Source organism: Staurois parvus, unplaced genomic scaffold (assembly GCF_062004578.1).
Source record: "Staurois parvus isolate SC_StPar_1 unplaced genomic scaffold, SC_StPar_1.0 ptg000541l, whole genome shotgun sequence".
NCBI classification, from domain to species: domain Eukaryota; kingdom Metazoa; phylum Chordata; class Amphibia; order Anura; family Ranidae; genus Staurois; species Staurois parvus.
In genome coordinates this window covers 1,457,546-1,482,156 of record NW_028318337.1, presented here as the reverse complement: position 1 = coordinate 1,482,156, position 24,611 = coordinate 1,457,546, and the positions used below count along the sequence as shown (strand labels likewise).

The 24,611-nt window shown below is 42.0% G+C and overlaps 1 protein-coding gene across 3 annotated transcripts in view; it reads right to left on the bottom strand.

Annotated features, from left to right (window-relative positions):
- The window catches only part of DOT1L (DOT1 like histone lysine methyltransferase), a 217,651-nt gene that overhangs the window by 128,277 nt on the left and 64,763 nt on the right, over positions 1–24,611 (bottom strand). For all 3 annotated transcript variants that reach the window (XM_089690752.1, XM_089690754.1, XM_089690753.1), the window contains exons 4-5: positions 21,643–21,706; positions 18,681–18,909 (exon numbers count right to left, since the gene is read on the bottom strand). In XM_089690752.1, the coding sequence (XP_089546878.1) occupies positions 18,681–18,909; positions 21,643–21,706 (293 nt within the window). The remainder of the gene's footprint in view (positions 1–18,680; positions 18,910–21,642; positions 21,707–24,611) is intronic.

The following is a 24,611-nucleotide window of genomic DNA, read 5'->3' as shown; positions in this document are numbered from 1 at the left end:
CAGGATCACTGAACCCAGAAACAACCGTGCTCAGAGAACTAGGTGTTTAATAGCCATGCAGTCAACACCAGAGACGGTAACCAGGGCAGAAGATCGATTCTTGGTACAACACAATCTACACGAAGGGACCATCACCAGGAAGCATCTGCAACCCACCAGCCACCAGAATGACTGGAATCCCTTCAGCCGCTACTCTATGCTGCTGAGGAGGAAGGGACTGGAGAGGGGAAACCGTCCCGGTGTATCCGCCAGAAGTCCCTCACTCTCGCCACTAACCTTGGTTAGTCCTTCCTGTTGAGGTGAGGCATCAGCAGCTCCACATCCAAGATGCCCCAGTGCAGGGAGATCTGACTAAACACGTCCGGGTGTAGGAACTACTCTTCCTTATCCAGCGTCTGTCAACTGAGGAATTCCGCCTACCAGCTCCCCATGCCTGGAATGTACATGATGAAGAGAGCAGGTATGGGATGGTCTGTGAAAATACTGGCTTGCCTATAGCAGAGAGGGGGTTTATACCAGCTAAGACTACTAATTGGTGATGCCAAGTTCTTTTTCTGCCTAGTTTCCTACTTCTGTAGGAGGCAGTATAACTTTTTAGTGAAGAATAGAAGAGCTGCATCTGTAAATGGATGTAAGAAAAAAAGTTTTTATGGAAAGTAAAAAAAAACTTTTTTTTTTTTTTTAACTGTACGGTAAAAGACAAAAGGATGAAGTAATTTAGGTACATTGGGATGTACCTAAATTACTGTACATTGGGATGTACATTGGGATTGTGCAGCTCTACAGTAGCGCAGCATCAGGTGTCCTTGCTTATGCCCCATTTTGCTATTAGAACAGCCCATTCATTTCAAAGGCCCTTCCCAACATATAGCAAAGCAGTATTGCTTTTTTGTGAATGTTCTTGACTGGGCATAAACACATGACTGGCTTGGCACATTTGAAGTGCCATTAACAATGAATGGCATTGCTTCCCATTTAAGATTGCATGATTTTGCCCACAGTCATGGACAATAGCATGAACACATGCTGAGGGGTGGGCAACACAACTAAAAAGCCCAAGAACACCTACAGGTTTCAGGAGGTAGCTCAAAAGAACCTACAAAGGCATCGGAAAAACCTTACAACAGAAGTCAATATCAACGAAGGCCTGAACATCTGCATAGTAAAACTTAATATGTGAAAAGACTGGGTTGGCAGCCTGGCAAATCTGGAAAACAGATGCCTGATGCTGAAAAGCCCAAAAACCACTAACTGATCTGGTGAAGTGAACTTTGATGGGGAAGGTTTTTCAATGACAAGTTGCTGAATCCACCTGGCGATAGTGGAATGATAAGCAGGGTTGTTACCTACGGGGACCTTCAAGAATGAAAACCTTTAAACAGACTGTCTAAACAGAGAGAGAGACTCAAAAACACAACATACCACAATACCTGGTTAAGGTGAAAGGAAAAGAAACTCCACTGGCAGTCGTGGTAAAAAAACAAACACAAAAAACAAAACCTAACATCAGTTGCAGGTATCCAGCAACATGCTTGAAAAATCTGTATACAAAAAGGCATATGGACCTTAAAGGATAAGTTCACCTTTGGGAAAATGTTACATGTCCCTCCCATTTTTCGGGTGGAACATGTAACAAGTAGGGAGGGATGCAACGAAATTTTGGCCACCTAAACAGAACTGTCAGACTGTCTCCTGCATAAAGCTGGTTAGCCTCAGTGAAGAGACAGGGTGACAGTTCTTATATAGGTAAGGGGCGGGGCCATCCAGGGACAGCAAGCATGTGACATGGGGTGGGGTCACTCGGATGATGTCCCTGGATGGCCCCGCCCCTTACCTATATAAGAAATGTCAGAGAGACTGGCTGCACAAGGCTGGTGAGCCTCATCTAGTGCGGAACGGTTTTTCTTTTTTTGGGTCGCCGTGACATCGTGATTGACGTTGGATCTACTTCGGGAGACATTGTTTTATTAAAGGACTTGTCAAAGACCCTGTACTGTGGTTTTTTTACACTACAATTTTGCTTTTTTTGTGAAGTAGTAGCGGGACCATGTACTGCATACTCATTCATGTAGGGGAGGGGGCGGGATCTGGGGACCCCCTTGTTAAAGGGGGCTTCCAGATTCTGATAAGCCCCCCGCCCGCAGACCCCCACAACCACCGGCCAGGGTTGTGGGGACAAGGTGCTTTTGGGGGGGAGCCCCCCTGCCCCAAAGCACCGATGTTGAGGGAATGTGGCCTGGTATGGTTCAGGAGGGGGGGGGACGCTCGCTCGCCCCCCCCCCCTTTCCTGACCTGCCGGGCTGCATGCTCGGATAAGGGTCTGGTAAGGATTTTAGGGGGAACCCCACGCTGTTATTTTTCTTTAATTTCGGCGTGGAGTTACCCCTTAATAACCATACCATACCCAAAGGGCTTGGTATGGATGGGAGGGGGGACCCCACGCATTTTTTTTTAAACGTATTTATTAGTAATTACTTCTGTCCCTGCAAAGCTGCGCGATTATATTTGACATTAAAAAGTATAGAGGTTACAACATTGTATCTATTGTATCTATTTGCATCCATTTTGGATATAGATGTTTTTATTCAGATACAAATAGATACAATGTTGTAACCTCTATACTTTTTAATGTCCAATATAATAGCGCAGCTCTCCGCAGGGACAGAAGTAATTACTTCGCTATTATATTTACCAGCCATAGATGGGCGAAAATCGGCCGATTTTATTTTACCGTTGGTGGTAACGTCAGCTGATTGAACAACTGAATTTTCTTATCTATGGCCTGCATTTTTCTTTCTTATTCTTTTTCTTCTTTTTTTTGAAGGTCACGGCTCATGCGCATATTTTTTGTCGGTAAAAGATCGGCCGATTTGCAGATCATTGCCGCAAAAATCGGCCGATTTTTATCCTAATTTACCGATAAAAAAATGTGCCAAAATCCCAAAAAACGGCCGACCAATTAACCCACTAACAGCCAGAAAATTGGCCAATTTTTTTTTTACGGAAGAAAAATTGGCCGATTTTAGACCCATCTAGAGCAGGCCATAGATGGATCTAAAATTGGCCGGTTTTTCAGCCAAAAAAAAAATAGGCCGATTTTCGGGCCGTTAGTGGGTTAATTGGTCAGCCTTTTGGGGGATTTTGGCACATTTTTTAATCGGTAAATTTGGAAAAAAAATCATCCGATTTTGCCGATCATTGCTGCGAAAATTGACCGATCGGCAAAATCGGCTGATTTTTTTCCAAATTTACCGATAAACAAAATGTGCCAAAATCCGACCAATTATCCCACTAACGGAAGAGGCCCTTGTCCCCATCAACATAGCGACAAGGTGCTTTGGGGGGGGGGGGGAGCCCCCCTGCCCCAAAGTACCCATGTTGAGGGAATGTGGCCTGGTATGGTTCAGGAGGGGGGGGACGCTCGCTGGCCCCCCCCCCCTTTCCTGACCTGCCAGGCTACATTATCGGATAAGGGTCTGGTATGGATTTTGGGGGGAACCCCACGCTGTTTTTTTATTTAATTTCGGCGTGGAGTTACCCCTTAATATCCATACCAGACCCAAAGGGCTTGGTATGGATGGGAGGGGGGACCCCACGCCGTTTTTAAAAAAAAAAATAATTTTATAATTCCCTACAATGCTTTTACATTCAACTGCCAGTGGGGAACTCTGCCGACAGCTGAAACATGATAAAATAACTCATGCGGGATTTTAGCAGCAACAACCATGTGTTAATGTTTCAGCTGTCAGCGGGGTTCCCCACTGACAGCTGAATGTAAAATAATTCCCGTAAATTAAATTAAAAAAAACTGCGTGGTGTCCCCCCTTCCATTCATACCAAGCCCTTCGGATCTGATACGGATTAAGGGGTAACTCCACGCCGAAATTATTCTGATAAGCCCCCCTGCTCCAAAGCACCCCCCCCATGTTGAGGGCATGTGGCCCATAATAAATAAAAAATGGCATGGGGATATAAATTCCAAGAAAACTTTCTCTTTTAGCTGGGTGAAGTGACAACTGAATTTCTGAGCTATAGTGAAGAAAAAAAAAAAAGAAAAAAAAAAAAAGGAGAATTACATTTAAAAAGCAGCACCATAATAAATAAAAAAATGGCATGGGGTCCCCCCCAAAATCCATACCAGATCCTTATCCGAGCATGCAGCCTGGCAGGACAGGAAAGGGGGGGGGGGGAGCAAGCACCCCCCCCCCCTTTCCTGTCCTGCCAGGCTGCATGCTCGGATAAGGATTTGGTATGGATTTTGGGGGGGGGGACCCCATGCCATTTTTTATTTATTATAGTGCTGGTTTTTAAATGTAATTCTCCCTTTTTTTTCTTCACTATAGCTCAGAAATTCAGTTGTCACTTCACCCAGCTAAAAGAGAAAGTTTTCTTGGAATTTATATCCCTAAAGGAAACAATGTTTACTTTGAGTTTATTAAAAGATACAAAGTTTTTGTAACTTCGGGGAAAGTGAATTCTAAGCTTGTGAACTATAGTGAAGAAAAAAAAAAAGGCTGGCATTTGCATTTGAAAATCAGCGCCGACATACACTTTGTATTGCGAAAAAAAATTATTACCAATTGTGTAGACCGAGGCATTATTTTCAATGGATTTTCATTCGTAAACCAAAAATTCCGTTAACCGAGGCGTTGGTAAACCGAGGTACGCCTGTATTAGTATTGCAATCCTTTGTATTGGGATACATAGAACCAACATACATCTGAATTGGTAACATAGCACAACATTTGTGTCACATTGGGGATATCTGGCTAGTTACACTGACCTTGCCCAGGGACCTAGGATTGATTCACACCACAGAAATACAGGCAGGATTAGTGTTCAACAGCTCTGTGGATTAGTGGTTAGCACTGTTGTCTCACATCACTAGGGTTGTCCGTTAGAATGCCAAACAATGGGATGAGATAAGGGCCTGGACTAATGATTGATTTGATAATGCTGGATTGCACTCAACCCCCTTTTGGGAAAGTTTGTCAAACCATGAGAAGAGTGAGCGAGAGAGAGAAGGATTAAAAAAAAATTAATAAAATAATGACATGGAGTCCCCCCCCCCAAATCCATAACAGACCCTTATCCAAGCATGCAGATACCGCATGCCTTCAAAGATTTATTTCCTTTGTTGAACTGCCTGCTTGGTTCCCACTTGATGCGATTTAAAATTGTGCTTTTGTTTCACCGTATTTTCTGTAGATTTACCAATGAGTTATTGAATTTTCAATTGTGTTTTGCACTGCGGTTTCTATTGTAGTCTATATATGAAATCGCTACAAAATGTTGAAAAAGGTAGACAAGAACGACGTTTGAAATTGTGCTGCAGCAAATCGCTTACGTTAAGACACTCACATCCACATTCATTAGATCGGATATCAGGTACAATTTCAATTCCCAAATCGCACCTGAAATCGTGCACCCTGGATGCGACTTGCATGACATGCGACTTGCAAATCGTATGCCAAGACGCACCCTATTGTCTGCTATTAGAGCAGTCACATGGGTGTGTTTCCGACACTGATTTCTAAAGTAGTACATGTACTACTTTTGTGGTGATTTGCATAGATATCTGTGTCAGATTTCTTGCAAATCGCAAGGAAATTGGCATCTTCACTGTACGTCGCACAATTTCTAAATCGGCTTTGATGTGACCGGGGTGTAAAGCCTTTTTACGTTTGATTTCCTGAGTGTTTTTCCGATTTATGGGAAATGCCACATACTAGCAAAAGTAAAAGTGAATTGACATTTTCAGTATTGCATGTGAGATGTGGTCATGTGACTGCCTTAACTCATGCGATAATCTGGTGTGAATTGTGCCCATAGGGCCAAGAAATATTGCCAATAGGGTTCCCTTTTACATTCAATGTTCTGTTGTATGCTGCACAGGTACACTTCACTGTGGCTTTCTTTCTGACTCTGATTTGTGGGGCCTGTATACCAAGGGTTAACGCAGGTGGGAAGAGAATTAATCAGGAGCAAACACTTTCTCTGACCAAATGAATGAGTGGTGGGTGTGGCCTACCTTATATAAAGAGATGCAGTAGTGGCTGATTTTTTCCCTTGTACAGGCGCATTATTTCTGCAAGTCCTTGTCTGTGGTGGTTTGGGGAGGAAGAGATATTGTGGGGAATTGCCCCAGGCCACACGCACACTGTATTTTGATGTGGGCTGTAAATGTTTTGCATGTTCTTCCTTCTAAGGTGTGTTATTGTACAATGATTGTGTGTTTATTATCTTTGCGTTGTAATCCTAACACATGTCAATTGCTCTGCTCTTCCAAGTTTGCTTTATTTAGAATGAAATGCAGTTTTCAGACAAACATGATGAGAAATGTATGTGTGGGGGATTTGGGGAGGTGGGAGGTGTTATTTTGGCACATATGCATTTTTATATTGAGTTCTGCAGCTTGTTTTGTGGATAAGCATAAGTGATTCACATTAACAGTTTCCTGCTGTAACCTGTGAAAGCACAGTTCATTAGAAGTTTAGTCTTTTAGATTGTAAACTCTTATGAGCAGGACCGTTCTATTTTAGCAACATCAATCCTGGTTTGTTTGTGGTTTTTTTTCACCAAGATATTGAATGTACCTACTTGTTGTTGCTGTCCTAATAAATGTGGAATGTGTATTTGATCAATAAACATTTGGACTATGTATTTTTGGGGGATTATTTGTTCTAGTTGAATGTAGCACAGTGGCTAAATGGTTAGCACTTCCACCTGGCAGTACTAGGGTTGTTGGTTCAAATCCCAACCATGGCACCTCCTGCCTGGAGTTTGCATGTTCTCACTGTGCCTGTGTTTCCTCCAGGTACTCTGGTTTCCTCCCACTCTCTAAAGACATGCTGGTAGGTTAATTGGATCCTGTCAAAATTGGCCCAAGTATATGTATGAATGTACATTAGGGCCCTTAGATAGTAGGCCCCTTGAGGGTTAGGGACTGATGTGAATTTACCACATATATATGTAAAGCGCTGTGTAGATTGACAGCGCTATATAAGTATCTGAAATGTACTAGCACCCCTAACACTTATTTTTGCTAGCTATATAACATGCCCAAATCTTCCTTGTTAGAGCGCACATGTGCAAGTATGTCCAAAATAACAAACCAAAAGCCCCCTATTGCACCACAAGGCCATGTTATGTACCAATGAATAGGTCGTGTTCAATGTCCAGCTAGCTATTCTTTTTCTACAATCCTATTAACAGTAATAAATTAGGCCCCCAATTTGTTGACTTTGGGCCTTTACAGGCAAGTATATATTTGCCAATGTCATATACACAGTATAGCTGCAAGCATACATTCACCAATGCCAAATCCACAATAGAACTGCAAACATAAATTTGCGAATGTTATATACACAATGGAGCCGCATGTAAAATTGCTATGGTGCACAAATGAAGCCAAGACGGCTGTTGGAGGCGCTAGAGCAGCTGTCATACCGGAAATGACGTCATGACGTTGGCGGAAGGACGTTTGCACACACCAGGAAGTGGTAGTGGAGAGTGTTAGTGGATGGGAGTGTAGTTAGGAGAGTTTAGTGGTAATTTGCAAGTCTATTTTTCAGTTTTGTGAATTGTTCTTTTGTGGAATTCCAGACCACATCTTGACATGGCGAGATCGCTGTTCTCCACCAAGGAGCTGATCCTCATTTGCCGGGGAAACATTACGAATAATTGTATTTTCAGTTGAAAACATGTCCAATTCCTAAATCCATTGAGGTACATAGCAGAGGTTCAAGGTTCTTCCTAACTATACAGGTGGCACAGATACAAGCATACACCCAGGGCCACTGTTAGATATCACGGGGCCCCGTACAGCATACCTGACAGCCCCCCACCGCCAGAGAAAATATCCAAATTATATTTATGGTAAAAATACACTAAAAACATTGACATAATTCCAACCATATTCCTGTGAAATCTAAATGATAAAACTGTACCGAGTTCATAAATAAAGCTGTGTGTAATTGAGGTCTTGGGGCTCATGGGTGCTGTGGCCTGTAGAGTGGGAATCAGTGTTTTGTTTTTGTGGCTATCGCCGTTTGCAGGCAACCTATGTTACACTATGGAAATGCTGCAGGTCATAATTTGACAAGCATATGGGTGCAGGTGTATAGCCCTGAACACAGACAGTGAGCATTCAGGGCCACTTCCCCACGCCTTCACACCTGTCAGATTAAAACCTGTGTTCATACAGCTGCTATGTCCCCATAGTGTAACAGGTGGCTCCAGCCACATGAACAACCCATTCATTCATGCTGTACAGGCCAGAGGACCTGTGTGAATGGGCATTTTTTCACTTTTTTTTCCTCAGCTCATTAATTTCAATGGCCTGCCTAACGTGTGGGAACATGCAAAAATACTGCAAGCATGTTATTGTAAAAGTGTGTTGCACCTAACCGCACAGTAGTGTGGTGCCATGCGTTTAGGTGGCTGTGAATGCATCTGTGTTTACTAGACATGTGGAGGTGCAATTAAGTTTTCATCATGGTACCTGCGCACATCTGCAGAGGGCATTGCATTTCTTTGCTGTGCTGGACAATGCGTGCTCTTGCATGCGTTTCTGCACCACAAATGGTGTGAACAAGTCCTGAGGGCCAGTTCACACTACAGAAACAGTCTAGATGTGTTCCAGATGCGTTTTTGCATGCACTTTGATGCATGTTTAGCTTGTTCCACTGCATTTTGGATGTGTTTTTTGTGTGTTCCAGTGCATTTTAAATGTATTTTTGGTGTATTCCAGTGCAGTTTGGATGCGTTTTTGACGTGTTCCAGTGCCTTTTTTTTATGCATTCCAGTTAATTTTTTTCCCCTCTTTCTAAAATTTAACCATTAGCCGCCCGGCCAATGGCCGTTTGGCGGCTTCAGATGTGCTCCTCCATTCCGGGTGCACGCCATTTGGCGTGCTCCCGCACATGCGCCGTTTTCGGTAATGCAGAGCAGCGCAGCAGCGGTATCTGTCACGGGCCGTGCACCTCGGACACGGCCGATGACAGATCCAAGTACCGGCTCCCGTTGCTGGTACCATGTGACCTGCTGTGACCAATCACAGCAGGTCACATGAGTGGTATACATGGATGGCTTCATTCATGATGCCATCCATTGTATACTAGTGCCTAGCTGTGAATGGTCACAGCTAATCACATGCACATGTCATGTGATTAGCTGTGACCAAATCACAGCTAAGCACAAAAAAAAAAAAAAAAAAAAAAAAAAAAAGCTGAATGAATCGATTTCATTCAGGTAAATGCTTGCTTATAGCAAAATAATTCTTTGCTATAAACAAATTGTGTAAAAAAAAAAAAAAAAAAAAAAAAAAAATACTGATCACTTCCCCAAAGTAGTACAATGTTACTATGGTAACATTGTACTATTTTGGTCATAGTAAAATATGAAAAAAAATCTTAAAAAAAAAAAAATGTAATAAAAAATTAAATATAAAAAAATTTAAAAAAATTAATATATATATATTTTTTTCATACTGTCACCAGTCAGTGTCCCTGTTCACCGCCATGCCAGTTATATGATGACGCTGTACTGCACTGGTGACAGTATGTAAAAAAAAAAATTGTGAAAATAATTTTTTAAATTTTTTAATTTTCGGAAAAATTATGACAAAAAAATACAACTTCAAAAAACTCGCCATGCCTCTTATGAAGTACGTCAGACTGTCTACTCTGCAAAAAGGGGTCATTTGGGGATATCTGTACTATTCTGACATTCTTGGACCTCAAGAAATTAGATTGGCCGTCGGTACTTCAGGATTGATCAATAATCAGATCTATACCATAGTTTGTGAACTCTATAACTTTCCTACAAACTAAAAAATACATCCTAATTTGGGTTATTTTCACCAAAAACATGTAGCAGAATACATCTCGGCCTAAATTTATGAAGAACAATTATTTATTTGTAAACCTATAATAACAGAAACAAAGAAAAATGTGTTTTTTTTTCAAAATTTTTGGTCTTTTTTTGTTAATTTAGCAAAAAATAAAAACCCCAGCAGTGATTAAATACCACCAAAAGAAAGCTCTAGTTGTGTGAAGAAAATGATAAAATTTTAGTTTGGGTACAGTGTTGTATGACCGCGCAATTGTCATTCAAAGTGTGAGAGCGCTGAAACCTGAAAAATGGCCTGGGCAGGAAGGTGTAAAATTGCACAGTATTGAAATGGTTAATTAGGGACATTTTAGTGCGTTCCAGCGTGTTTTACCGCGATCCAGTATAGTTCTATGCATAAACAATGCAGCCTGTTTGACTTTTTTGGCAGCACCTGCAACACACTGGAACTGCAAGCGCTGATGTGAACTATGACATTGACAACCATATAACCTTCTTTCTGTGCGTTTTGGATGCACAAAAAGCAACTGAAACACAAGTAGTGTGAACTGGCCCTAAAGGTTATTATAGGTCAGGGAACGGGACCGACCAGGAATTGTGAATTCAATCAGACTAGTGGTGAGATACAATCAGGAATCATATAATATTGCCAGATCTGAGCTGCAGGCGATAGGAAATGAGGCACATTAACAAGATCAATAAATAAATAGTTAAAAAAAGAGTGAGGCGGGGATACATAGATCTGTAGATGGAACAGGTGATGACAAGGGGGGGGGGGGGGGGGGAACAGGTGATGTGACAGGGGGGGGTGGGGAACAGGTGATGTGACAGGGGGGGGTGGGGAACAGGTGATGTGACAGGGGGGGGTGGGGGAGGGAACAAGTGATGTGACAGGGGGGGGTGGGGGAGGGAACAAGTGATGTGACAGGGGGGGGTGGGGGAGGGAACAAGTGATGTGACAGGGGGGGGTGGGGGAGGGAACAGGTGATGACAGGGGGGGTGGGGGAGGGAACAGGTGATGACAGGGGGGGGTGGGGGAGGGAACAGGTGATGACAGGGGGGGTGGGGGAGGGAACAGGTGATGACAGGGGGGGGTGGGGGAGGGAACAGGTGATGACAGGGGGGGGTGGGGGAGGGAACAGGTGATGACAGGGGGGGGTGGGGGAGGGAACAGGTGATGACAGGGGGGGGTGGGGGAGGGAACAGGTGATGACAGGGGGGGGTGGGGGAGGGAACAGGTGATGACAGGGGGGGGGTGGGGGAGGGAACAGATGATGACGGGGCGGGTGGGGGGACGGGGTCAAATTGTATAAGGAGAGAGGTTTAAGAGCTCGTTCACACTTGACTTGATTTCTAACTCTTGCCAAACGCCCCTATTGTGTTTGATAGGTGTTTGGGAAGCATTTTTTACGCTCCTCAAATGCTCCCCAAACGCCCTATGTGCGGGTTTGAGGCATGTGATAAGCATTTACCAAGCGTTAAAACTGCACCACAAATGCCTGTAATGAAGTTAAATGGTATTGATGCTCCGAAAATGCCTCGCAACCACACCGCAAACGTCTGCCAGGCATTTGAGGAGCGGCACCATAGACTTGAATGGGAGGCTTCAACTCCTCCTGACTCGACAGGAGGCGCCAGTTTTGCCATGATGCAATGCTAACACTTCAGTGTGAACAGCGCTGTGTGCTGCCATGTGCAGAATTTTCATAGGTGTTTGAGAAGCATAAAAAACACTTCCCAAATGCCTGTCTGATGCCTGCTGACAAAGCTAGTGTGAACGCAGCCTAAGAGAAAAGTTGTAATGAAATATAAACAGAAGGAAAATTGAAAAATTCAAACTTGTCAGAAGACAACGTAAGATTCACTCCCTTTCCACTTTCTAGTCAGTAGCCAAAATCTTAATTAATTGATCTATATTCCTGGCACTGACAGAACCCTGGAAATTGATCTCCATATTAGAGCATTCACAAATGTCAAGGAGCTTACAATCTAATGCAGGCCATAGATGGGTTGAAAATCAACCAGAAAAAAAAAAAAATAAAAAAAATAAAATAAAATCGGCCAATTTTTGCACCATAAGTGGGTTAATTGGTCGGCTGTTTAATCGGGGTTTTGGCACATTTTATTTTCTATTGGTAAAGTATGGAAGAAGAAGAATTCCAGACCGCTATTATATTTTACATGAAAAGTCTTGCGGTTGCAACAATGTATCTATTTGTATCCGAATAAAAATATCTGTATCCCAAATGGATACAATGTTGCAACCACAATACTTTTCATGTAAAATATAATAGCAGAGCTCTCTGCAATGGACAGAATTAAAAATGCCGGCCGTAGACGGGACGAAAATCAGACAATTTTTTTGCTGTTGGTGGTAACGTCGGCCGATTGAACGACCGATTTTCTGTTTTTTTACATATACTAGGCCCAATTAACCTAACAGCATGTCTTTGGAGTGTTGGCAGAAACACACCCGTGCAGAGAAAGCATGCAAACTGAGATGCAGCCATGACTGGGATTAGAACTCATGACCCACATGCTGTAAGTTCTGAGTTCTAACCACTAAGCCACTGTAGGAGACAGAGTTTGAGCTGCAATGTAGAATAGTTATATTGTTTAAAAATAATGATAAAGCGAGCACTGGTAAAATTATATAGACTACTAAAATGGTATTACACAAGATCAATATATATATGAAGATATGAAGGTAGCAGCTAGCACTCAGGGTATTGGTAACAGTCCCAGAATAGAAATAGGTTAAAATAATAGTGCAATGCTATAAATGCATGTTATCAATCATCAACGCATGTAAAATCCAAAAAGTGCAATAATTTATTTATTTTAGGTACTTTTACAGTGCTGTCAATTTATGCAGTGCTTTACACATATATTGTACATTCACATCTGTCCCTAACCCTCACGTGGTGTACAATCTAAGGTCCCTAACTCACATTCATACACTAGGGCCAATTTGGACAGGAATCAATACACCTACCCCCATGTCTTTGGAGTGTGGGAGGAAACTGGAGTACTCGGAGGAAACCCATGCAAGCACAGGGAGAACATGCAAACTCCATGCAGGAGGTGCCATGGTCAGGAATCGAACCCATGACCCATTTACTGCAAGGCAGATGTGCTAACCATTAAGCCACTGTGCTGCCCATTAATGATGATATAAACTGGTAAATGGTGCTAAAAAAGTTCATATAATCATTCCTGAATAATGGAATGTCCTTTGTGTCAGAGTACCAACTCAGAGAGTGCCTATGAATGGCACGTGTGGTTTATCCATGACGAACAGTAGTGCATGAACTCGTGAAAAGTAATCCACCCTTGGGACGTGTGTATTACACTATTAAGCACCTTTATGGCTCCTGTGGCTGAGCTAATTCCTCCCCTTACCATTTTGGCACCCACGCGGATGGATGGATGGATGGAGCTGGATGACTAACCCATAGCTGCCAGCATACCGCTGCACCCCCCAGATGTGTGATGCGTATAACCCATGCGCATTAATACCTTAACATAGAATAGTTACATGATTAAAGAGAAGGAAGCTATATCATTATCTTGAGAACTTAGAACTAGACATTCCAAATTATTTGAGATATAAGTGTGAAAATGTTTAACATTTGAAAACAGAATGTATGACATTCATTAGTAAATGCAATAGTTGTCTGATCATTTTGGAGAAACCGCAAAAAAAAATAAAAAAATAATATAGGTGTAGTTTTTATGTTACATTCTAAGTATTCTCTTATGCAAACAGGAAAACGGCAAAGTCCGCGCTTGTGCGCCATCTAGCGAACATATCCGGTATTGCACCTAAAAATGTGCCAGATGCGATTCCACATTTACTAATAGTAAAGTAGAGGTTCGTCAATTGAGATTGCTAGACACCTCTCAGAAGACTGACAGGTCTTGATTGATTTACTTGAGTCTGCCTGAATGTTCAGAGTCTGCTGGTAGACTCAAGTCTTAGTAAATCAGGGCCAATATGTCAGTGATAGTTTTTAAATTTAACTATCGGCTTTTTTTTTCTTCACTATAGCTCAGAGAATCAGTTGTCACTTTCCCACCAGCTAAAAAGAAACAAACTTTCCTTTTAGTTTATTTCCCAAAGTTTAAAGAAACAAAATTTTTCCTTTACCTCTGGGGAAACAAAGTGACAGCCAATTCTGTGAGCTAAAGTGAAGAAAAAAAAAAAGCCGGCAATAGCATTTAAAAATCAGCACTGACAGTGTGAGAGCCAGTGAGGGAGCCTCTCTGTATACACTGCTCCTCCGCTGCCCCCTCCTTGCACACTGCCCCCCTCCCCTCTACAAAGAGGACCTGTCACTCATATTGGTTCCCTATGTGATAGCAATAAAATCATAAGTTTAAAAAAAAAAAAGTTGGAGCCTCCCCTTCCCCACATAACGCAGACATTTCGGTTTGGTTTTCGGCCACATGCATTCTGAATTTTTGGTATCTATTTTGGAACCAGAATTTTCATTTTGGTGCACCACTAGTAACATGTTCCTGAGATCCTGCAGCACCCACCCGATCACCCTCCCTCCCTGCCGAACTAGTTCATTTTTTAATAACAGCGCAGCAGTGTGTTCTGTGAATGGATGGGCTACAAGTCCCAACTGCATTAGCGGCTGTCAGCTTGTAGTTCTTGATGAACTACCACAGCATTGTGAGTGCTGCGGAAGTTCATGGAGTCTTCCTATCAGAAGTATCGGCTTTCCCGTATGGGATGTACGAGTAAGCAAATAAACTGAATGCATGGAACTGCATGGAATCTGATCTGCTGATCACTGGTGCAAAGCTTTACATACTCCTACTACAACAAATAAATGCACATTTGTTCACCTGCAAAAAAAAAATGTGCATTTATAATTTTTTTTGTAGAAAGGGGAACTTATCCTTTAACCACTTGAGCTCCTGAGGATTTACCCCCCCTTAATGACCAGGCCTCTTTTTGCTACTTGGCGCTGCACTAATTCAACTGATAATTGCACGGTCATGCAATGCTGCACCCAAACGAAATTTACGTCCTTTTTTTCCCACAAATAGAGCTTTCTTTCGGTGTAATTTGATCACCTGTGCGCTTTTTATTTTTCACGCTATAAACAAAAAAACACCAAAAATTTTGAAGAAAAACAATATGTTTTATTTTCAGCTATAAAAAATATATAGTAAAATCAAAGTTAGTTATAAATTTAGGCCAAAATGTATTCTGCTACATGTTTTTGGTAAAAAAAATCCCAATAAGTGTATATTGATTGCTTTGTGTGGAAGTTATAGCGTCTACAAACTATGGTAAAAATACTGCAATTTACGCCATTTTTCTGCTATACAGCGCTGCGCTAGTTTAGCGGACAATTGCGCGGTCATGCAATATGATACATAAATGAAATTTACATCCTTTTTTTCCCCACAAATTGAGCTTTCTTTCGGTGGTATTTGAACGCCTGTGCGGTTTTTATTTTTTGCGCTATAAAAAAAAAAAGGCTGACAATTTTGAGGAAAAAGAAACAATATTTTGGACTTTTTGCTATAAAACATGTCCAGTAAAAAAAAAAATGCAAAAATCAAATTTAGTCATAAATTTCTGCCAAAATGCATTCTGCGACATGTCTTTGCTAAAAGAAAACCCAATACGTGTAAATTAATTGGTTTACGTGAAAGTTATAGCGTTTACAAATGGCGGGAAAGATACTGGGATTTTTAGGGTTTTTTTTATACTAATAATGGCGGCAATCAGGGACTTATGGCGGCAATCAGGAACTTATGGCGGCAATCAGGGACTTATGGCGGCAATCAGGGACTTATGGCGGCAATCAGGGACTTATGGCAGGACTGCGGCGGACATTCTGACATTGGGGGGTACTGACTTGGGGTCACTGACATCCCCAAAAACACTAATACAGTGATCAGTGCAAAAAAAAAAAAAAACTGACACTGTACTAATGGCAATGGGGAGGAAGGGGTTAACTTTATTTTGCAGGGAAGGGTTATAGGAGTGAGGGGAGTGTTTTACTAGGGGGCGGGGGTGTGTACTGGGCGGGACAAGGCTGATCGAGAAAGTGAAACTATTCTTTCTCGATCAGCTCATCCTAGAGCTGACAGAGAGGTGACAGAGCACAGCTGCATCGCCGGGACATAGCCGCTAATGAGCGGCTGTGACCCGGCTACTGACATCTGCGGCGGTGATCCACAGGACAAATAGGGCGGCAACGCGCCTCGCGTGCGCCCCCTATTTGTTTACAAAACACACGTTTTAAAACGTGGTTTTGCCTGTGAGTGCCGCCCTGCCACCGTATATGTACAGTGGCTGGGCGGCATGCGGTTAACTGCTTGGCAACCGCACTATAGCTGAATGATGGCTACAGCACGGTTGTCCAGTCCTGGGAGAGCGTCATGACATCCTCCCAGAATACGCCCTCCCGCGCACCCCCACCAATCTCCGTGATCGCGGTGTCCCATGGACACAGCTGATCACGTGATGTGGTAAAAGGCCAATCACAGCCTGTCACAGCATGAGGTAAGTATAGTACTGCCGATAACTGGCACCTGTCAGAACAGATCAGCACTGATCATCAGTGCCCACCAATGCCTGCCTATCATTTCATGCTTTTTTTGATTATAGCGTAAAAAATAAAAGACCCAGTGGCAGTTAAATATCACCAAAAGAAAGCTCTATTTGTGTGAAAAAAATTATAAAACAAAAAACAAAAAAAACTTTCATATGGGTACAATGTTGCATGACCACGCAATTGTCATTCAAAGTGTGACAGCGCTGAAAGCTGAAAATTGGCCTGGGCACAAAAGGGGGTATGAGATCCTGGTAGGCAAGTGGTTGTAAAGGCTCAAGGTTCCCTACCTTCATGCATTCTATGAATGCATGAAGGTAAAATACCTTCTGTGTGCAGCAGCCCTCCTGTCTGGTGGTCAATCACAGACAGTGAACCATTGAGGAGACAGAGGGGGCTGGGCGAGCCGCGGCTCAGTATGTGAATGGACACACGGAGTAGCAGTTCAGGAGTGTGCCTGCTCAGGTGCCCCTACAGCAAGCAGCTTGCTATGGCGGCACCCGACAGGAAGCACCACTGCACTGGGCAGTTAAGTATAGACATGTTTGTTATTTTTTTTATCACTTTAGTATCACTTTAATGCAAGTCCTCTCATTACTACGGCTTTCTACACTGGGTAGCAAATTTAGATTCAAAAGATACAAGAAAACTCCTAGCTATAAATATAGCATTTTATTATTGCATTTACACATTACAATAGTAAAAATAATATCTAATGTATCCACTGCGCCAGTGCTGAAGATAAAGGAAACTAAATACACTACACTAGATAAACTTCAAATAGGTATACAAACTAAAATAAATGACTAACAGAAAGAAACATTAGCATAAACACCAGGGCAAAGTTGTGAAGCCAGTAAAGTGCAACTAAAGGGTAAACTTTTGTTTTGGATAGAGTGTAAAGAGATTAGAACCCCTGTCAGTTGTTATTGTCTGTTAAGGAGATTCATGCTCTATTTGTCCCGTTTACCATTTTCACAGAAAGTGGTGAAAAATCCAAAATTTTGGGCTATCACCAGAACAGAAATAGCAGGAAGATTATCCAATGGAGACGCTAGCTCTGCTAACCCAGGTGACAACCAGGGATTTCCTAGCTTTGGAAGGAATTCTTCTCACTTTCTGTTTTGGCTATTGGACAGAAAGTGAATGTAAATATTCTCTATGGGACAAAGTTGTCAAAAAAAAAAACCTGATAGTGGTTAAAACCCTCCTTAACCACTTCCCGTCTGGCCCATGTACATAATCGGCCGGACGGAAGCCCACAAATGGCGCCCACATTTTCAGCCTGGGAGCGCGCGGCACCGCCACCCGGTGCCCGCTGTGTCCTCCGGATCGCTGTATGGGATCTGTGTGTGAAGTCCCCATCATGTGATCACTGATTAGCCAATCAGTGATCACATGAACAGTAGTAAGCAAGAGGTCACTTCCTGACATCATTGCTTACTACTAGTGAAATCTGTGAATGATCACAGAGATAACATGGTACAAGGCTATTCACAACAGCCTTGTACCATGTGACAAGCTGTGACCAATCACAGCTCTCACAGTATTTCTCAATGACTGCAAGAATGCAGTAAGAGAGAAGGAGAAATTATTGCTTTTACAGCCTTTATGGATGTAAAAGCAATCAGTGTAAAAAAATAAATAAATCATCACCCCCCCACCAGTAGTACAGTGTCACTATGGTGACACTGTACCGCTAGGGTGACAGAATGATAAAAAAAAAATGTAAACAAAGGTTATGAAAAAATTATAATTTTTGGTTATAAACTAATTTGGGTTATTTTTTTGTTTTTTTTTCACTAAAAAGATAGCTGAATACATTTTGGCCAAGATTTATGAAGAAAGATTATTTATTTGCAAAATTTTATAAGAAACGTTTTTCAAAATGTTGGGACTTATTTATATAGCAAAAAAAAAAAAAAAAAAAATCCCAGTGGTGAATAATACCACCAAAATAAAGTTTTATCTGTCTCAAAAAAATGCTAAAAATTCATATGGGTACAGTGTTACATGACCGCACAATTGTCAAAGTGTGACAGCGCTGAAAGCTGAAAATTGGCTTGGGCAGGAAGGGGGTACAGGCTACGGACTTGAAGTGATTAACTATACAAAAAAAAAAAAAAAATGAAAGAAAACGTTTTGCCTTCAGCTGTTCTTGAAAAGTTTAAAGCTGAGCGACAAGATGCACGCACACTATAAGTTTTGTATACAGTTGTGTACAGTGCAATAAAATTGAGAACTTACCACTCCCCAAGTCAACAAAGAGATCATCTTCTGTCATCTTTATTTCATCAATCATTTGAGCTACCAAATCGAAAGAAGTCTCGCCATAAACTTCAGGGGAAAAAGGCTCATAATTATTAAGCTTCTCTGGGTCAGTAACAGAGTGGTTGTAGACTTGCTGCAAAATGTGGCGGAGAAGACCTGTGGACGGGCGGGTGTTCAATTTCATGGGCTGAGTGGTGCCTTTCCACTAAGGGAAGAGAAAGAAAATCAAAATTATGCCTTTTCCAGTAAAACCAAAGAAAAAGAATGGATGAAAAAGGTTATAAACAATATATGCTGTCTAGGAAGATTCCTGAAAAAGTTAACAGCAGGCCCCCAGTTCTTGAAGAAGTGACTTAGCAGAAAGAATGTGCATTAGGGGAGCTCCCAAGGGTATTTTGCAACAGACAATATGTACAAAAGAGTGTTCCTGAGACTAGGACAGGACAGGAAGTGCAGAAAGGGTGTGCGAAGGGTACAGCTAGGGAGCAGAATGTTAAACAAATGAGTTCTGGAGGGTATGAGGGTGGACAACATACAAAAGATACAGGTGTGGAAGGTATGAGGAGGGGCAGTATATGCACATGAGAGTGGAGGGCAGGCAATGTATACAGTACAGGAATGCTGGAGGGTACGATGCTGGGCACTATGTAACTATAGCAGCCAGTATGTGCAGCACAGGTGTTTAAAAGTGGGAAGTATGTGCAGTAGAAGAGAAAGAGGGCAAAAAAGAATATGTAGTAGAGGACAGGCGAAACTAGGGACGGTAGTGGTATACACAAGAGGGCAGTGCACAGAGTATGAAAGGAGGCAGTATGTAGAAAAGAAGCATGCATGGGTATCCTGTTTAGCAGCAACAAAAACAACATTCCTAGAGCTGGCTCAGGACCCCCAGAGCAGGCTGTTTTTGCACACATAGCTAATGTATGTTCTCGAGTCCAGGTGTGATGGTGGGTTAGCCAGCATATGCTTACTGATGTATGGCAGCGGGAACATTGGGCTCGCCAACAATTGTTAGGGAACAGTGATTAGGAACACAGAAACACGACATATGGCTGTATATACAATGAACCTTTCTTTGCAACAACTTTTTATCACTTTACAAAGTAAACCCTAACTGAATCACATTTACTTTGCCAAAGCAAAATACATTAATTTAATTGCCATTTAAACAAAAAAAACTTCCAACTTTTATTCTTTGTTGCATGTTGGCAGTTATAACCTTCTGTAGCCACTTCCGGTCTACATGCATCGTATCACAGCCATCTGCCCCGTACGGTCATCCCTGCACACAGGAAAGTCATGGAAATTTCAAATCCCCAGACCTGAGGAGAGAAAGCTGCTTCATAGGTCTGGGAATATGAAATCCCTGCACGCTTTCTCTCCTTGCAGGGATGACAGTATAAGTTAGAGCATGGGTGCCCAACCTGTGGCTCTCCAGCTGTTACAAAACTATAAGTCCCATCAAGCCTCTGCCGTTGGGAGTCATGCTTGCAACTGTCAGCCTTGCAACACCTTGTGGGATTTGTAGTTCCGCAACAACTGGAGGGCCACAGGCTGAGCACCCATTAGCTAAACAGAGTGGAGAGAAAATTTCACCTTTTAAGTTGCATTACTGAAATAAATGAACTTTTGCACGATATTCTAATTTTTCGAGTTTCACCTGTTATTGGTATCGGCGCATCCCTAGGTATAACATTTGTTGCGCTACTACAAATGGAGGGTTAAAAGATGTTAGACTTCATTTTTACTGGAAACCAACTTGGGTAAACCTCAGTCATGCAACAATAAGAATTTCTCTTATGAGGATTCTGTTCTCCTGGGAGGCAGCTGATGCAACTTGTGATAAAACTGTAAGCAGACAAGGTGATGCGATAACTTAACTATCAAAGCCAGCTCTAGGCAATATGAAGCTTTGTAGTAGCTGTGGGACATCACTTTACAGTCAGACTTCTCTCAAAGGCAAACCTGTATTTTTATTTAGACAACCTTAAAGTGGTATTAAACCCAAACACTAAAATTGTAATACATTGCAGCTTAACCAAATCAGATGTGGTGGCTGCATTAGTTTTCTACTCTAGGCTATTTTTACTCTATTTTCACCTGGTGATCTGGCTGGTAAGACACCTCTTGTATTAAAGTGCAAAGGAGACACCTTTGGACAACAGCACTGTCAGTCTGGGGATGGTAATGTTTGATGCAGAAGCAGTTTTAGATACACTAAAACTGAGGCTGAACTCTAGCTGACACGTTTTAGCAGTTACAGCAAAACGTTTTGTTCCTTTTGGTACATGGGTTTTAGCCACATGAATAAAAGTAGACCATTGTAAGCACTCCTGTCCATGTTAAATGGTTTATCTCAACCCTCTAAATGCAACATCTGCAGGACAGCTTGTTGTGTTGAAAAACAGACTTAATGGCAAGATCACTAGGTGAAAAAAAAAGCCTAAAAAAAGAAAATTAATGCATCCACCATATCGAAGAACTGGCAAACTGCAATAAAATAAATGTTTGCTTTTGGGTTTAATAACGTTTTGACACAATTCAAACAAGTCACCATAACAAAACTGGACAATTTAAAAGTAGACATATGCTGACAAAAATTTCAAGTATTTAACAGTCATGTGTAATAAATTATAGCTTCACCTTTTGAACTTAATAAACCTGTATTTAGAGCATAACATTTTCAGCTGCTATCACATTTTAAATATTGGTCATCGACCATTTACAGGGATCAGTGAATGAATAAACAAGTCCCATTTTCCATCACAGCAGACAGACTGTTTCAATTAATTGTGAGTATGCTAACAGAAGCACAGGCAGAAAGCTGAAGGGAGACTATGCAAAAGCCTACCATTGGAGCCAAAATCCACGCAGAGAACATGGAAGACAATATAAAGGAGGGAAAAAAAAAAATGTATAGGAATGATGTAAATCTTACCAATTGGTGTATACTATCAATGGCTCGGTTGTACTTTTCACACAGCCGTTGCATGCTCTCAAAACTGTAAACATAATGGAAAAGTGAGATCTACCACAATCCAAAATAGAGAATTACAATTATCAAAATAAATTAACAAAAAAAAAAAAAAAAAAAGAAAGGATTAATCCAGGTGAATCGGGTACAAAATAAGCCAAGATTATTAACCTTGCAAAAATGGAACACACACACTAATCTATCTAATCCTATAAAGAAAAGATTAGTATACTTACCTATTTTGAAGATGCTCTGGTCCGGTCTCCAGCAACAGCTTCTGCGTATATTGGCTGGAAATGACATCACCAACAGGCTTACTATGGGGAATCTGTTGTCCGTCCTCTACACAGAGGCCACTGCTGACAGCTCATCCTGGGACCAGACCAACTTCAGAATAGGTAAGTATATACATTTTTTTTTTTTTTTTTACAGGGTTAGATAGAACAGCATTAGAATGGTGGGGTGGGTGGAAGGTTTAGCCTTAGTTATATTTTGCTTGAAATTCCACTTTAAGAGTTAAACAATCTACCATAAATACTACCAACTGTGCAAAAACTAAATTGCAGCACCTACTTACAGCAAACCTTTCCTGAAAGAAACATGTTGTCATTGCGGACCTTCTGAAAATCATAGATTCTTGACTGACATGTTTACTAAAGGCTTTAGTAATTTCTGAATCACTGACCTGGAACAAGTGTACAGACCAGAAAAGTCATCATAAATTCAGATGTTTCTATGCATGCTTGTTCTGGGCTAGCAAGACCAGGACCAGAACCTGAAGATGACAGCCCTGCTCACTCGCCAGCAATCCTTCCAGATCCACCACAATACTCAGGTGATGCAACTCTAATAGCTCGGTTCGCTGATTTACTCCAACGCGAACTGGATTGAGCTACTTCAAAATTGGCAGCTGACCTTAAACAGGATTTTCAGGATTTGGGCCAACGCCTGGACAGTATCGAGTCTAAAGTTGATGCGACAGTCCATAGTGTATCCCAAAATTCCAATATGATTACCGACTTGCAAGATTGCTTGGAGGAAGCTTACTCTAAAATTGATGATTTGGAAAAACGGGCTAGGCGCTACAATTTCCACATTCGAGGGCTCCCTGAGTCAGTTAAAGAGCTCACTAGCTGCGCACAAACCCTCATGCGGTCTGCATTACCCGATATCGATGATCTTCACACTGAAATAGATCGTATTCATAGAGCATTGAATCCCCCCCCTAGACAAGGTGGGCCTCCTAAGGATATCGTAAAGCCTCACTTTTTTCAGGTCAAGGGAGCGGTTATGAAGTATAGTAGGGAGACTCCGGACCTGGAGTTTGCGGGACATAAGATACAAATTTTTGCTGATGTCTCTCTGACCACCATCCAAAAACGGTGATCTCTTAAGCCTCCACTTTCCCACTTAGTGCAGAAGGATATATCCGGTATCGATGGGCCTACCCTTTTCGCCTACAATTTAATTTTAATGGAAAGCCTTATGGGTTCTCTACATTCCAGGATGGCGAGGACTTGTCGCTTCAACTGGGCATTATCTCCCGCAGTCCTACATCCCACTCCCCAGCAAGATCGGCTTCTCGACCTCCGCCACTTTCACCATTGTGGACTGCTCCAAATTCTAGGAAGACGGGGTCACGGAAATCAACCGGGAAGACTTCTTGAATTAACATATCCTTTTACGGGTTTTTTTATGCGATTTCTTGATAGGTGGTGGCTTCTCCATGGCTCCTTGGGAACATTGGCCACCGCTGCTCCAATGTTGTGGGAGGATTGGCGGGGGGGGGGGGGGGGGGTTAGGGAGGGGAGCTTGGGGTTACCTCACATCTGTCTGCTGATTACAGTATCTGAAGGTTCGGTTATTTTCTTTTTTTCTGTATTACTATTTGATATGTTATTGATGGGTTATTGTTGGTGCCGGGGAGTGTCTATGCGCCCTCCTCGATTGGAAGACTCTTACCTGAGTTGTTTTCTCTGGGTAGATCCATTCCATTGCAGGGCTATAGCTCTGCTATTACTGGTACGCAGTTGGATTTGCTTATATTATTTTGTGTACTATCACTGGTTTACTTGACATGAGGTTTTTTTATATTCTGAATGTCTCCTCTTCTCTCTAGTTTTCCTCCTAGCCGCCCCCCCCCCCCTTTATTTTTTTTTTTGTCTCTTTCTTTCCTTTTCTTGTTTTCTCTTTTTTTTTTCTCAGAGTCAGCTGTCAGTATATCTGGATTCTTCAGACCATTTCCATGTCCCAAAAGGAGGATCTTATATGGTTCCTTAATTGTCGATTATGTCTTCCCTACGGTCTAATAGCGGAACTATCCGTCTACTTCCTCACAACGTTCAGGGGCTCAATTCCCCCCCAAACGTATAAAGACCTTTAATTCATACCGCTCTTTTGGGGCGGACATAGTTGCTCTGCAGGAGACACATTTTCCCCCTTCATTCTCCCCACGATATGTTCATAAAAATTATCTTGTCTGTTATTTTGTGAATGCTAAACGGGGGGTTACCCTTGCTTGTCTCGCCGATTGTCCTTTATCGAATCTAAAATTATCCGGGACAGGGAGGGGCGGTATCTTCTGGTGAAAGGCCACTTAGGGGGGACACTTACTTTTCTAATCTATTACACTCCAAATACCAACCAGGTGGAATTTTTTCAATCCTTATTGAGCTCTATGGCTAAGGAATTTGAAGGCGATGTTATTCTGGCCAGTGACTCTAATTTAGCATAGGATCAGATTTTGGATCGTTCCCGAACCGCCATGCTTCAGCCCCCTTCTAGATAGAGCCGTACGTTGGCCCAGCTACTGTATCGTTATGACTTTGTCGATGCTTGGAAAGAAGCTAACCCAACGTCTCGACATTACTCCCATTATTCTAGGGGTCATAATTGTTGTTCTTGCATTGACAATATATTTCTTCATACACACT